We start from the raw sequence: 15643 nt of genomic DNA, 5'->3' as shown, positions 1-15643 counted from the left end.
CCCCTTTGCGTCGCCAGGGGACGTAAACAGGCGGCGGGCGGCGGGCGCGCGCGGGCGCGGCGGGCTCTGATTGGTCAGCGGTAACAATGGGGGGAGGGAGCGGGGCCGGGCCCTGATTGGTCGGCGAGGGGGTGGGCGCGGGAAGCGGCAGGGGGGCGCCAAGAGGAGCCCCTCGGGTTCTGATTGGCTGAGGAGCGCGGGAAAAAGGGGGGGGGGGGGGAGAGGAGGGGGAGGGGAGGGGTTGTTGCTGTGGTAACCGGAAGCCCCGCCCCTCGCCTTTGCAGGCAGCCAATGGGGTCGCAGAGCAGCAGCGGAGGGGCGGGGCCGGAAGAGGAGGAGAGGGGGAGGGGCAGGAGGAGGATGACGTCGACCTGAGGCGGGTCCTGGCCCTGCTGCTGGGCAGGTGAGGGGGGGCTATGGGGGGCTCTATGGGGTGGCTATGGGGCTCTATGGGTCCCTATGGGGTGTCTGTGGGGCTCTATGCGGTCTCTGTGGGGCTCTATGGGGTGTCTATGGGGCTCTACGGGTGTCTAAGGGTGTCTATGGGGCTCTATGGGGTGTCTGTGGGGCTCTAGGGGTTTTTGTGGGGTCCCTTTGGGTCTCTATGGGTCGCTATGGGGTCTCTGTTGGGTCTCTGTGGGGCTCTATGGGGTCTCTATGGTTCCCTATGGGTCTCTATAGGTCTCTATGGGTCCCTATAGGGCTCCATGGGGTCTCTATTGGTCCCTATGGGTCTCTATACATCTCTGTGAGTCCCTATAGGGCTCCATGGGGTCTCTATGGGACCCTATGGGGGTCTGTAGGGTCTCTATGGGTCTCTGTGGTCTTTATTGTTCTCTGTGGGTCCCTATGGGTCTCTACGGGGCTTTGTTGTCTCTCTGTGGTTCTCTATGGGTCCCTATGGGTCCCTATGTGTCCCTATGGGTCTCTATGGTCCCTATGGGTCTCTATGGGTCTCTATGGGTCTCTATGGTGTTTCTATGGGTCTCTATGGTGTTTCTATGGGGCTGCCCCACAGGGGACGGGCCGGCCGGGACCCCCCGGATGAGGAAGAGGAAGAGGAAGAGCCCTGGGGGTGGGGCGCCGCTGACGTCACGGCCCCCGGTAGGAGGGGGCGGGGGCTGAGAGGAGGGAGGGGAGGGGCTTAAGGGCTTTCCTTATAAGGGAGGGCGGGGTGGCCCCGCCCCCCCTTTCTGACATCATTCACCTAAGCCCCGCCCCCTCCGGACACGCGGGCTCTGGACGGGCACGAGCTGAAAGCTCAGCTCCTATTGGCCCGCGGGAAAGGGGCGGGGCCTGCACCCACCGAGGAGAACCTGCCCCGGCTCCTGCGGCAGGTGAGTGAGGGCTATGGGGCGGCTATGGGGCGCTATGTGGTTGTCTATGGGGTGGCTATGGGGTGTCTATGGGGTGTCTGTGGGGCACTGTGGGGTGTCTATGGGGTGTTATAGGGGGTACAGGCAGCGTGTTGCTCCTCATAGTGCTGCGGGGTCAGCGAGGATGCGCTCCCTCTGCTCTATGGGGCTCTGTGGGGTTTCTGGGGGTCTCTATGGGGCTCTGTGGGGTCTCTATGGGTCTGTAAGGGTCTCTGTGGGGGCTCTGTGGGTCTCTATGGGTCTCTAAGGGTCTCTATGGGGGCTCACTGGGGTCTCTATGGGTCTCTAAGGGTCTCTCTGGTTTTCTGTGGGTCTCTAAGTGTCTCTGTGGGATCTCTGTGGGTCTCCAAGGGTCTCTATGGGGTCTCTATGGGTCTCTCTCTCCCCCCAGCGCGAATGGGGCCGGTGCCGCAACAGCAGCTTCTCCTATGGGGAGCGCTCCCTGCTGAGCTCCCAGTGAGTACATGGGGGGCGTGTGGGGTGTGTGTGCGATGGGCACTTATGGGGCGCCCCATAACCACCACCCCCATCTGCCCCCCAAGTTTCCTGCCCAATCACGAGGCCTTCGCTGACTCCTACCCCCAAAAGGCTTTTTGTGGCCTCTTCTCCCCCGATGGCTCCCTCTTTGTCTCGGCCTGCCAAGGTGCCTATGGGGCGCTATGGGGTCTCTATGGGGGGATATTGGGATCTACGGGGCTTAGGAAGGGGTTTATGGGGTGTCTATGGGGTCTCTATGGGGGGATATTGGGATCTACGGGGCTCAGGAAGGGGTTTATGGGGTGTCTATGGGGTCTCTATGGGGGGATATTGGGATCTATGGGGCTCAGGAAGGGGTGTATGGGGTGCTATGGGGTCTCTATGGGGGATATTGGGATCTACGGGGCTTAGGAAGGGGTTTATGGGGTGTCTATGGGGTCTCTATGGGGGGATATTGGGGTCTATGGGGCTCGGGAAGGGGTTTATGGGGTGTCTATGGGGTCTCAAAGGGCATCTGTGGGTCTCTATGGAGGAATATTGGGTTCTTTGGGGTGTCTATGGGGCTCTGTGACTCTATGGGGAGTTATAGGGTATCTGTGGGGCTCCATGGGGTGTCTCTGGGGCTCTATTAGTCTCTATGGGGTGTCTAATGGGCTCTATGGGGAGATGTGGGGGCTCTGTTGGTTGTCTGTAGGGGTCTATGGGGTCTCTGTGGGGTCTCTATGGGTCCCTGGGGGTCTCTGTGGGTCTCTGTGGGTCTCTATGGGGTCTCTAAGAGATCTCTATGGGTCTCTATGGGGTCTCTAAGAAATCTCTATGGGCTCTCTATGGGCTCTCTATGGGCTCTCTATGGGTCTCTATGGGTCTCTGTGGGTCTCTATGGGGTCTCTAAGAGATCTCTATGGGTCTCTATGGGCTCTCTATGGCTCTGCCCCAACGTCGCCCCCTGTTGGCCCCGCCCCCAGACCACACCCTGCGCTTCTATTGGTCGAGGGAGGGCTCCCGGCTCCGCCCCTTCCGCTCCGCCCGCGCCCGTGACGTCGGCTGGAGCATCCTGGACGTGGCCTTCAGCCCCGACGCCTCCCAGTGCCTCTACTGCAGCTGGTCCAACTACGGTCTGCCCCATAGCGGCGGGGAGGACCCACGGCAGCGGCTCTGCCCCATAGCGGGGGGCTCTGCCCCATAGCGGGGTGCTCTGCCCCATAGGGAGAATCTCTGCCCCACAGCAGGGGGCTCTGCCCCATAGGGAGAATTTCTGCCCCACAGACGGGGGCTCTGCCCCGTAATGAGGAGTTCTGCCCCATAGCGGAGGAGCGCTACCCCATAGCAGGGGCGCTGCCCCACAGCGGGGTGCTCTGCCCCATAGTGGGGTGCTCTGTGCCATAGCTGGGGGCTCTGTCCCATAGCAGGGGGCTGCCACATAGCGGGGCGACTCTGCCCCATAGGATGGGCTTTGCCCCATAGGATGGGTTCTGCCCCATAGAGGGGGGGTGTGCTCCAAATGAGGGGGGCACTACCCCATAGCGGGGGGGCTGCCCCATAGAGGGATATTCCAGCCAATGGGAGTGGAGCTTGACACCCACCCCCCCCCCCCATTGGGGTTATTGAGTGGTCCGGGGGGGCGGGTGATGTCATAGGGGCGTGGTCAGTCAGTAGGGGAGGGGCTTAAGGGGTTGGGGGCGGGGGTTGTGTAGGACACGCCCCCTTCCCCCCCCCTTCTCCAGTGCATGTCTACGACATCTATGGTGATGGAGACACGCACACGGCTCTGGACTTGAGGTATGGGGCTCTATGGGGTGGGGTATGGGGGCTATGGGGTCAGCTGTGGGCTGTATGGGGGTCTGCGGACTGGGTTATGGGGTCTGTGGGGCTCTGTGTGGGTCTGTGGGGTGGGTTATGGGGTCTATGGGGCTCTATAAAGTAGGTTATGGGGTCTCTGGGGTGAGTTTTAACTCCTATGGGGCTGTATGGGGTGAGTTATGCGGTCTGTAGGGCTCTATGGGGTGCGTTGTGGGCTCTATGGGGCTCTGTGGGGTGAGTTATGGGCTCTATGGAGTTGGGTTATGGGCTCTATAGGGCTCTATGAACATGGACACGGACCCAGTGGACGCCAGGTCACCCCCCATTGGTGCCTATGGGTCCCAGCCCCACACGTTCCCCCCCCGCAGGCCGGAGGAGCGCCGCTTCGCCGTGTTCTCGTTGGCCGTGGGGCCGGACGGGCGCGAGGTGCTGGGGGGCGGCAGCGACGGCTGCATCTACGTCTACGACCGCGAGGTGCAGCGGCGCATGCTGAGGGTCAGCCCATGTGTGGGGCAGGGGGAGCTGTGGGGCTGGGCCCCACGGAAGGGGTCTCAATGGGGGTTAAGGGCCTGTATGGGGCGGCTAAGCCCCCGCATCCATGGGTCTGACCCACTCTTATGGGTCTGCCGCGCATCTATGGGTCTGCCCCTCACTTATGGGTCTGCCCCGCAGGTGGAGGCCCACGAGGACGACGTGAACGCGGTGGCGCTGGCGGACACTGGGGGGCAGCTCCTGCTCTCGGGGGGGGACGACGGCGTCACCCGCGCCTGGGACCGGCGCTGCCTGGGGCAGGATCGGGCCCGTCCCGTGGGGCTGCTCACGGGGCACCGCGACGGCGTCACCTTCCTGCACCCGCGGGTGGGCCGTGGGGGTCAATGGGGGGCTGTGGGAGTGAATGGGGATCAATGGGGTTAATGGGGGGCTATGGGAGTGAATGGGGATCAGTGGGAGTGAATGGGGATCAATGGGGTCAGTGGGGGGCTATGGGAGTGAATGGGGATCAATGGGGTTAATGGGGGGCTATGGGAGTGAATGGGGATCAGTGGGGGGCTATGGGAGTGAATGGGGATCAGTGGGGTTAATGGGGGGCTGTGGGAGTGAATGGGGATCAGTGGGAGTGAATGGGGATCAATGGGGTCAGTGGGGGGCTATGGGAGTGAATGGGGATCAATGGGGTTAATGGGGGGCTATGGGAGTGAATGGGGATCAGTGGGGGGCTATGGGAGTGAATGGGGATCAGTGGGGTTAATGGGGGGCTGTGGGAGTGAATGGGGATCAGTGGGAGTGAATGGGGATCAATGGGGTCAGTGGGGGGCTATGGGAGTGAATGGGGATCAATGGGGTTAATGGGGGGCTATGGGAGTGAATGGGGATCAGTGGGGGGCTATGGGAGTGAATGGGGATCAGTGGGGTTAATGGGGGGCTGTGGGAGTGAATGGGGATCAGTGGGAGTGAATGGGGATCAATGGGGTCAGTGGGGGGCTATGGGAGTGAATGGGGATCAATGGGGTTAATGGGGGGCTATGGGAGTGAATGGGGATCAGTGGGGGGCTATGGGAGTGAATGGGGATCAGTGGGGTTAATGGGGGGCTGTGGGAGTGAATGGGGATCAGTGGGGTTAATGGGGGGCTGTGGGAGTGAATGGGGATCAGTGGGAGTGAATGGGGATCAATGGGGTCAGTGGGGGGCTATGGGAGTGAATGGGGATCAATGGGGTTAATGGGGGGCTATGGGAGTGAATGGGGATCAGTGGGGGGCTATGGGAGTGAATGGGGATCAGTGGGGTTAATGGGGGGCTGTGGGAGTGAATGGGGATCAGTGGGAGTGAATGGGGATCAATGGGGTCAGTGGGGGGGCTATGGGAGTGAATGGGGATCAATGGGGTTAATGGGGGGCTATGGGAGTGAATGGGGATCAGTGGGGGGCTATGGGAGTGAATGGGGATCAGTGGGGTTAATGGGGGGCTGTGGGAGTGAATGGGGATCAGTGGGAGTGAATGGGGATCAATGGGGTCAGTGGGGGGCTATGGGAGTGAATGGGGATCAATGGGGTTAATGGGGGGCTATGGGAGTGAATGGGGATCAGTGGGGGGCTATGGGAGTGAATGGGGATCAGTGGGGGGCTATGGGAGTGAATGGGGATCAGTGGGGTCCAGTGGGGGGCTATGGGAGTGAATGGGGGTCAGTGGGAGTGAATGGGGGTCAGTGGGAGTGAATGGGGGGCTATGGGAGTGAATGGGGTCAATGGGAGTGAATGGGGGTCAGTGGGAGTGAATGGGGACAATGGCTCTCAATGGGTCCCAATGGGTCTCTATGGGTCGCAGTGTGTCCCTATGGGTCGCAGTGTGTCTCTATGGGTCGCAGTGTGTCTCTATGGGTCGCAGTGTGTCTCTATGGGTCGCAGTGGTTCTCTATGGGTCCCTATGGGTCGCAGTGTGTCTCTATGGGTCGCAGTGGTTCTCTATGGGTTCCTATGGGTTGCAGTGTGTCTCTATGGGTCCCTATGGGTCGCAGTGGGTCTCTATGTGTCGCAGTGTGTCTATGGGTCGCAGTGGTTCTCTATGGGTCCCTATGGGTTGCAGTGTGTCTCTATGGGTCCCTATGGGTCGCAGTGGGTCTCTATGTGTCGCAGTGTGTCTATGGGTCGCAGTGGTTCTCTATGGGTCCCTATGGGTCGCAGTGGGTCTCTATGGGTCTCTATGGGTCGCAGTGTGTCCCTATGGGTCGCAGTGTGTCTCTATGTGTCGCAGTGTCTCTATGGGTCGCAGTGGTTCTCTATGGGTCCCTATGGGTCGCAGTGGGTCTCTATGTGTCGCAGTGTGTCTATGGGTCGCAGTGTGTCCCTATGGGTCGCAGTGGGTCTCTATGTGTCGCAGTGGGTCTCTATGGGTCGCAGTGGTTCTCTATGTGTCCCTATGGGTCGCAGTGTGTCTCTATGGGTCGCAGTGTGTCTCTATGGGTCCCTATGGGTCTCAGTGTGTCCCTATGGGTGCCAATGGTGTGTGTGTGTCTCTGCGCGGTGCGGCTGCAGGGGGACGCCCGCTACGTGGTGTCCAACTCCAAGGACCAGACGGCCAAGCTCTGGGACCTGCGGCGCCCGGCGGGGCCCGGCGGCCTCGAGGCCACGCGCAGGGCGGTGGCGCGGCAGAGCTGGGACTACCGATGGCAGCGCGCCCCACGCAGAGGTGCCGGGGGGGCCGCAGCCGGATGTGGGGCGCTGTGGGGGGATATGGGGTGTCTATGGGGAGCTGTGGGGGGATATGGGGTGTCTGTGGGGGCACTATGGGGGCTACGCGCGTCGTCTCAGCATCATGGCAGCTATGGGGGCTAAGGGGGGATATGGGGAGCTGTGGGGGCACTATGGGGGCTATGGGGGGCTATGGGGCACTATGGGGGATATGGGGCGTCTATGGGCAGCTATGGGGGCTAAGGGGGGATATGGGGACCTGTGGGGGCACTATGGGGGCTATGGGGGGCTATGGGGCACTATGGGGGATATGGGGTGTCTATGGGGAGCTATGGGGGCTAAGGGGGGATATGGGGAGCTGTGGGGGCTATGGGGGGATATGGGGCACTATGGGGGATATGGGGTGTCTATGGGGAGCTATGGGGGCTAAGGGGGGATATGGGGAGCTGTGGGGGCTATGGGGGGTTATGGGGCGCTATGAAGGACTATGGGGTGCTATGAGGGACTATGGGGAGCTGTGGGGGCTATGGGGCGCTATGGGGGCTATGGGGCGCTATGGGGGACTATGGGGTGCTATGGGGAGCTATGGGGAGCTGTGGGGGCTATGGGGAGCTGTGGGGGCTATGGGGCACTCTGGGGTGTCTAAGGGGAGCTATGGGGGGCTCTGGGGTGTCTATGGGGGTCTATGGGCACTATGGGGCTCTATGGGTGGCTATGGGGCACTGTGTGGTGTCTATGGGGCTTTATGGGTGTCTGTGGGTCTCAATAGGGTGTCTGTGTGGCTCTATGGGAGGGCTATGAGGGTCTGTTGGGGGCTGCTGGGGTGCGTGGGGCTCTATGGGTGTCTATAGGGCTCGATAGGTTGGGGGTGTCTATGGGGTGTCTATGGAGCTCTATGGGGCTCGATAGGGTGTCTGTGGGGATCTATGGGGTGTCTATGGGTGTGTATGGGGCTCAATGGGGGCTCTATGGGGCTCGATGGGGTGTCTATGGGGATCTATGGGGTGTCTATGGGGCTCAATGGGGTGTCTATGGGGATCCATGGGGTGTCTATGGGGCTTGATAGGGTGTCTGTGGGTGTCTGTGGGTGTCTATGGGGCTCAATGGGGTGTCTGGATGTCTATGGGTATCTATGGGGCGCTATGACGTCACCGCCCCTCCCCCCCCCCCGCAGCTCTGACGTCACCGCCGTTGCCTGGCGACAGCTCGCTGATGACGTTCCGCGGTCACGTGGTGCTGAACACGCTGCTGCGCTGCCGCCTGGCCCCGCCCCCCGGCGACGGCGGCGGCCAATACCTGAGCGCGGGCTGCGCCACGGGGGCCGTGATTGGTGAGCGCGGCGGCCAATGGGGGAGCGAGGGGCGGCGCCACTTTGGGGCGGCCAATGAGGAGCGAGGGCCGTGACTCCGCCTCCTCCCATTGGCAGTCTATGACGTGCTGACCGGGAGGCCCGTGCGGCGCCTGACCAATCACAGCGGCTGCGTGCGTGACGTCAGCTGGCACCCGCAGGGCGGGGCCCTCGCCAGCGCCTCGGTGGGTGGGGCTTGAAGGGGCAGGGGGCGGGGCCTGGGAGGGGGCTATGGGGTCTCTATGGGGTGTCTGTGGGTCTCTATGGGGTCTCTGTGGGTCTCTATGGGGTGTCTGTGGGTCTCTATGGGGTGTCTGTGGGTCTCTATGGGGTCTCTGTGGGTCTCTATGGGGTGTCTGTGGGTCTCTATGGGGTCTCTGTGGGTCTCTATGGGGTGTCTGTGGGTCTCTATGGGGTCTCTGTGGGTCTCTATGGGGTCTCTATGGGTCTCTATGGGGTCTCTATGTGGTTCTATGGGTCTCTATGATGTGTCTGTGGGTCTTTATGGGGTCCCTATGGACCTCTATGGGTCCCTGACCCCTCTTCCCCCGCAGTGGGACGGCTCCATTCGCCTCTGGACCTATCAGGACCCCCAGGACGAGCCAATGGGGGAGCTGCAGGGGGGGGACCCCCCTAAGCTCCGCCCCCTCCCACCTACCCCATAGCGCCTGACCCACAATAAACCTCTGTGACCCCCAAGTCAGCCCCTTCGCCTTCTTCTGTGGGTTCTATGGGGGCTCTATGGGGGGCTATGGGGCTCTATGGGTCTCCATGGGGTGTCTGTGGGGCTCTATACACCCCCTATAGCGCCCCATAAGTGACCCCTCCTCGTCCCTCGCTTCCCCCCTTGAGGCCCCCCCCCCCCCCCCCCCAATGTCCTCTCTCTGCCCTTTGGCCACCTGTTATCCACAAGCCTATGGGGCTCCTATAAGGGGCTATGGGGCGGGTATGGCGTGCTATGGGGCAGCTATGGGACCGTGTGGGGCGGCTATGGGGTGCTATGGGGCAGCTATGGGACCGTGTGCGGCGGCTATGGGGTGCTATGGGGCAGCTATGGAGCGCTATGGGATGGCTATGGGGACCTATGGGGCAGCTGTGGGGCGCTATGGGCTGCTGTGGGGCGCTGATCCATGGGCTGTGCTATGGGGCAGCGGCGGTCATGGCATCCCCCCTCTTCCCCCGGGTCCATGCTCTGGCCCTGGCGCTACTTGTGGGGCTGGGCCCCACACTGAAGGCTCGAGCTGATCCCCACAGCATCTTGGCTTCGCCCCATAACCTGCTGGAGACGTGAGTCTATGGGGCTCTGTTGGGCTCTATGGGGTGGCTATGGGGGGCTATGGGGGTCTATGCGGCTGGGGGGGTTATGGGGCTCATGGGGGGTATCTATGGGGCTATGGGGGTCTATGGGGCTGGAGGGAGTTGTTATGGGGCTCTGTGGGGCTATGTTCATCTATGGGGCTATGGGGGGATGTGGGACTGGAAAGGGGTTATGGGGCAGGGCTCCCCTATGGGGCTGGGAGGGGGCTCTCTGGGGGCTGGGGTCCCCATCTATAGGGGCTGGGACCACATCATGGAGCCTGGGGCTCTATCTATGGGTCTGGGTCCCTACCTATGGGGTTTGGGCTCTCTCTATGGGGGTTTGGGATCTATCTATGGGTCTAGGTCACATATGTGGGTCTTGGGTCTCTATGGGTCTGGGTCTCCCCTCTGCCCCCTTGCCCCACACTTATGGGTCCTGCCCCCCACTTCTGGTTCCCTCCCCCCCATTTATGGGTTCCCCCCACTTATAGGCCCCCCCCACTTATGAGTCCCTGTCCCCCACTTATGTGTCATCCCCACCCCTTATGCCTCCCAGCCCCACACTTATGGCTCCCCACCCCACACTTATGGCTCCCCACCCCACACTTATGACTCCCTGCCCCACACTTATGGGTCCCCCCCCCGTGCCCCACACTTATGGGTGTCCCCCCCCACGCCCCACACTTATGGGTGTTCCCCCCCCGTGCCCCACACTTATGGGTGTCCCCCCCCCCGTGCCCCACACTTATGGGTGTCCCGTCCCCCCCGTGCCCCACACTTATGGCTCCCAGCCCCACACTTATGGGTGTCCCGTCCCCCCCGTGCCCCACACTTATGCCCTCCCCCCGCGCCCCCACACTTATGGGTGTCCCGTCCCCCCCGTGCCCCACACTTATGGCTCCCAGCTCCACACTTATGGGTGTCCCGTCCCCCCCGTGCCCCACACTTATGCCCTCCCCCCGCGCCCCACACTTATGGGTCCCCCCCCTCGCCCCGTGCCCCACAGGCGCCTCCTGCGCTCGGCGGGCTCCTGGACGGCTCTGCTGGCTCTGTCCCTGGCCGTGGCCTCCCTGCCCGTCCTCCGCCCGACAGGGGGCGCCGTGGCGCGGGCTGCGGCTCGCTGGGCCGTGGGGGCCGCTCTGTCCCGCGGCGCCCCGCGCTGGCTGTGGGACTCGCTGGTGGCCGCTACGGGGCGCTGCTGGGCCCGAGGCGCTGTCCATGGTGGCGCCCTCCTCCTGCCCTACGGCGACCCCCGCAGCTGCCGGGCCCATGGGCACCAATGGGAAGGGTTCGGGGTCTCCCCCCAGGCCTTCGCCCTCGTCCATTGCGGGCTGGGATTGGCTGAGGAGGTGGGGGCCTTGGGGGCGGGGCTGTATGGGGGAGGGGGGGAGGGGCAAGGGCGGGGGGAGGGGGGTGCGTAGGGAAGGGGGATACGGGGGGTGGGAGGGGGGTGGGGAGCGCTGGGGGGGCGGGGACGCGCATAGGGGAGGGGGCGGGATGGGGTACGGCCATCGGGAACGCCATGGGGGGGGGTACATCCATAGGGAAGGGCGATATATGGGGTGGGAGGGGGATGGGGGAGGGCGGGGGGTGGGGTATATGCATGGGGTGGGTCGTATCCATGGGGAAGGGCGATATATGGGATGGGAGGGCGACGGGGAGCGCCGTGGGGTGGGGTATGTCCATAGGGAAGGGCATGGGATGGGTCACATCCATGGGGTGGGCTATGGGGAAGGGCATGGGGTGGGTCACATCCATGGGGTGGGCTATGGGGAAGGGCATGGGGTGGGGTACGTCTACGGGGAGCCTCCATACGCGGCTTGGCCCCATGGGGAGCACCATGGAGAGACTCAGTGGGGGAGATGGGGCCATGGGGGGCCCCAATGGCAGGGGGGGGGCAGCGGGACCTGGAGCTTATGGGGGCTGGCTGCAGGCTCTGCCATTGGTTGGTTGGGTCTTCAGGGTGGGGCCGCCGTCGTCACCTATGGGGCCGCCATTGTCACCTATGGGGCTCTCGCCCCCCTATGAGGTCCCCATCCCCTAGGAGGTCCCCATCACCCATAGACCCATCACCGCCATCGTCACTTATGGGGCGCCCATCATCACCTATGGGGCGCCCGTCGTCACCTATGGGCCTCGCACCCCTATGGGGCCCCCATCCCTAGGAGGTCCCCATCGCCCATCAGGTCTCCATTGTCCCCTATGGGCCCACCAGCACCCTCTATGGGGCAAGAGGACCCCATAGAAGCCCCCAAACGTCCCGGCACGGCCTTGTCCCTCCTCTTCCTCCTCAACGTGGCCTTGATCCTGCTCTGGCACTTCCTATTGGCCGTCACCTTGACCTACCGCTACGATTGGCCGAGGAACGCGGCGGGCGCTGCCATTGGCTGGGCCTCGTGGGCCATCACCTATCGCTGCTGGTACCGGTACCCGTGGTCACCAGGACCTCCTGGATTGGGCCTTCCAGGGCGTTAATGGGGGGGGGATTGGGATCTATGGGGGGCTATGGGGTCCATAGGGGTCCGTAGGGACCTCCATTGCCCATAGGGAAGGGCCGCAAGGAGCTCCATTGGCCCATAAGGGCCTTATGCATCTTGAAGGACCCAATGAAGGCCCATAGGTCCATGCTATGGGCTCTATAGGGCAATTATGGGGCCTTGGAGGTCCTGAAGGCCCATAGGTCCATTCTATGGGGCTCTATAGGGGAATTATGGGGTTTTGGAGGTCCTGAAGGTCCATAGGTCCATTCTGTGGGGCTCTATAGGGGAATTATGGGGTCTTGGAGGTCCTGAAGGTCCATAGGTCCATGCTATGGGTCTCCATAGGGGAATTATGGGGTCTTGGAGGTCCTGAAGGTCCATAGGTCCATGCTATGGGGCTCTATAGGGGAATTATGGGGTCTTGGAGGTCCTGAAGGTCCATAGGTCCATGCTATGGGTCTCCATAGGGGAATTATGGGGTCTTGGAGGTCCTGAAGGTCCATAGGTCCATGCTATGGGTCTCCATAGGGGAATTATGGGGTCTTGGAGGTCCTGAAGGCCCATAGGTCCATGCTATGGGGCTCTATAGGGGAATTATGGGGTCTTGGAGGTCCTGAAGGTCCATAGGTCCATGCTATGGGGCTCCATAGGGGAATTATGGGGTCTTGGAGGTCCTGAAGGCCCATAGGTCCATGCTATGGGGCTCTATAGGGGAATTATGGGGTCTTGGAGGTCCTGAAGGTCCATAGGTCCATGCTATCGGGCTCTATAGGGGAATTATGGGTCTTGGAGGTCCTGAAGGCCCATAGGTCCATGCCATGGGGCTCTATGGGCAATAGATGGGGTTTGGGGGTGACCTTCAGGTCCACAGGAAGGCCCTTTAGAGCCACGGAGCTCCTTCACGTCCAAAATGACCCAAAATCGGGCTTTTCCCACCTATTTGGGGGCCTTTCTTAAGGCGGTTGAGGTCCTGGCCAATCAGAGAGTGGGCATGGAGGGGGGCCAAGAGCTCGCCCAATCAGGTGCGAGGCGCGGGCACTCCACCAGGGGGCAGCATCCCGCTGTTAATGGGGTGAAAAAGTGGGGTTTGTGGCTAAGACCAGCCCCAAAATGGTGGTTTTTGGTAAAAAGAGGCAAATTTCGGGGGTTTTGGCCCAAAAATGAGCGGTTTTGGGGGTTAACTGTGTGAAAACGGTGATTTTGCGGCAGAAAAGGGGTTTTCTGGCCCTAAAATGAAGATTTTGTGGTGAAAAAGCGACAATTTTGGGTGCGGAAAACTGACGGGTTTTGGAAGCTGAAAACGAAGACTTTTTTGAGTGTAAAAGTGAAGATTTTGGAGTGAAAGACTTAAGGTTTTTGTGGTGAAACATGATGATTTTTTGAGCCGCAAAATATTAAGATGATTTTTGGAGCAGAAAAAAGAAGATTTTGGGGTGAAAAAGAGACGATTTGGGGTGTGGAAAAGTGATGGGGTTTGGAAGCCGAAAACGAAGATTTCGGGGTCAAAAAGCGATGATTTGGGGACAAGAAGCGTCAAGATTTGTGCATTTTGGTTGGACTTCACTGAAAAAGGCAGGTTTGGGGTCATTTTGTGCCGAATTTCATGGTTTGGGGTAAAATTCCCCCAATTCTACATTTGGGGGGGGGGGGAGTGTGAAAAAGTGGAATTTGAGGTCGGTTCAATGTGGAAATGATGTTTTTTAGCAGAATTGGGCTCATTTGGGGAGGGAAAGGGTGGTTCTTGCATTAAAATGATGAAAAATGGGTTTCTTCCCCTTGAAATATGTGTTTTTTGGTGTAAAGTGGAGGTTTTCTGTCATAAAATGCCTGGGTTTTGCTGTAAAATGTGTGGTTTTGCCCTAAAGTGTGTGCTTTCCGTGTTACAAATGTGTGGGTTTGCTGTAAAACGTGTGGGTTTTACCCTAAAATGTGTGCTTTTCCCTAAAAAGTGGGGTTTTGCCCTAAATTGCATAGTTTTTGCCCTAAAATGCGTGGGGTTTGCTCTAAAAAGTGTGGTTTTGCCCTAAAATGTAAAACTTGTGGGTTTTGGTGATAAAACGTGGTTTGCTCATAAAATACTGCTTTTTGCGCCAAAAATGCTGGTTTGGGCATCAAATCGAGGGGAAGGGGCATAAAATTGGGGGGGTTGCACTGAAATTATTACTTTTTTGCCTTAAACACCCTTTTTTGCCTTTAAAACGAGCCTGTTTTAAACTTTTAATGACTTCTTTTGACCCAAACCGAGGGGGGAGTCTCGCCTTAAAATGAAGGTTTTTGCCTTAAAATCAGGTGGGTTTTTGCCTTAAAATGATGGTTTTATTGCGGTCAAATGAAGAGTTTTTGCCACCGAACAAAGTGGGCTTTTTTTTTCCTTAAAATGAGGATTTTGGACCCAAAATGATAGATTCCCCCCCCCCCCCCCCTTATTTTAATCCTAGAACCTGTTTTTTAATCACCATTTTTGGGTTGTTTGACCTGAAAACAACGATTTTCCCCCTCAGAACCCTCTTTTGGGCCATGTTTGCTCTTTGCCATCCGAAACGTTTCGTTTTCTCTCCAAACAAGTTATTGCCACAAACCAGGTGTTTTTCCCCCCAAAAAAGGACCTTGTTTTCCCATCAAGTGCCCTTTTTTTGGGCCATGAAAGTGGTTTCGGGGCCAAAAAAGGGGGAAACGGTCAAAGTGTTGCGGTTGAAAGCGAGAATTGGTGGTTGCTGAGGGCAAAACGGGGCAGAAATGGGGCTTTTGGGGGGCTATTTTGGGCCAGGACTGTTGCACAGCTGCAGCTGTGGGTCCTAGAGGGTGCCAGGTGTGGGGAGCCTCAGTAGCGCTATTATGGGTAGACCTCGTAGACCTAATGCAGGTAGACCTAATGGACCCAATGCGTGATAACCATAACCCTAAAGCAGGTAGACCTAATGGACCCAACGCGTGATAACCATAACCATAACCCTAATGCAGTTAGACCTAATGGACCCAGTGCGTGATAACCATAACCCTAATGCAGGTAGACCTAATGGACCCAATGCATGATAACCATAACCCTAATGCAGGTAGACCTAATGGACCCAATACGTGATAACCATAACCCTAATGCAGGTAGACCTAATGGACCCAATGCATAACCATAACCCTACACCTGGCAGACAATATAGGTACAGGTAGACCATAATACAAGTAGACCTGATGGCCCTAATGCAGGTAGACCTAATGGACCCAATGCGTGATAGCCATAACCCTACACCTGGTAGACAACATAGGTAGACCATAATACAAGTAGACCTGATGGCCCTCATGCAGGTAGACCTAATGGACCCAATGCGATAACCATAACCCTAGACCTGGTAAATGGGTAGACCACAATACAAGTAGACCTGATAGCCCTAATTCTAGCCCTAGCCCTATGGGTCCCTGCTATAGGTAGACCTGATGGCCCTAATACAGACCCCAATGATAGCCCCCCATAGGAGGTAGACCTGATGGCCATCCCTTACACCACCACAGGTGCTTGTGGGGTCCCCCCTCTCCGTATGTCCTCACCCCAAGATGGGGCTGGGAAGGACCTGGGGTGGAGGACAGGGACAGGAGCCCCTCCCTGGAGCCTCCTGTTCCTCTCCAATGGCCATGGCCGCCCGTTGTCCATCCCTCCCCTCCCACCCCCCCCATTGGGTCTCCTG

The 15643-nt window shown here is 59.6% G+C and overlaps 1 protein-coding gene across 1 annotated transcript; it reads left to right on the top strand.

Annotated features, from left to right (window-relative positions):
• Positions 1-1044: 1044 nt before the first annotated feature.
• On the top strand, positions 1045-8886 carry DCAF11 (DDB1 and CUL4 associated factor 11). Its single transcript, XM_061444048.1, has 12 exons — positions 1045-1102; positions 1210-1337; positions 1768-1832; positions 1919-2019; positions 2819-2968; positions 3578-3632; positions 4022-4148; positions 4326-4511; positions 6684-6837; positions 8014-8169; positions 8266-8372; positions 8742-8886. The coding sequence occupies exons 1-12, from the start codon at positions 1045-1047 to the stop codon at positions 8850-8852; spliced, it is 1398 nt and encodes a 465-aa protein (XP_061300032.1). The 3' UTR covers positions 8853-8886.
• The last annotated feature ends 6757 nt before the right edge of the window (positions 8887-15643 follow it).

Source organism: Pezoporus flaviventris, unplaced genomic scaffold, assembly GCF_033815535.1.
Source record: "Pezoporus flaviventris isolate CSIRO_AGI_PZ_B2104156 unplaced genomic scaffold, CSIRO_AGI_Pfla_v1 ptg000616l, whole genome shotgun sequence".
In the NCBI taxonomy this organism is placed as follows: domain Eukaryota; kingdom Metazoa; phylum Chordata; class Aves; order Psittaciformes; family Psittacidae; genus Pezoporus; species Pezoporus flaviventris.
Note: the sequence above shows the minus strand (reverse complement) of the source record. Positions and strands in the feature narration are given on the sequence as shown.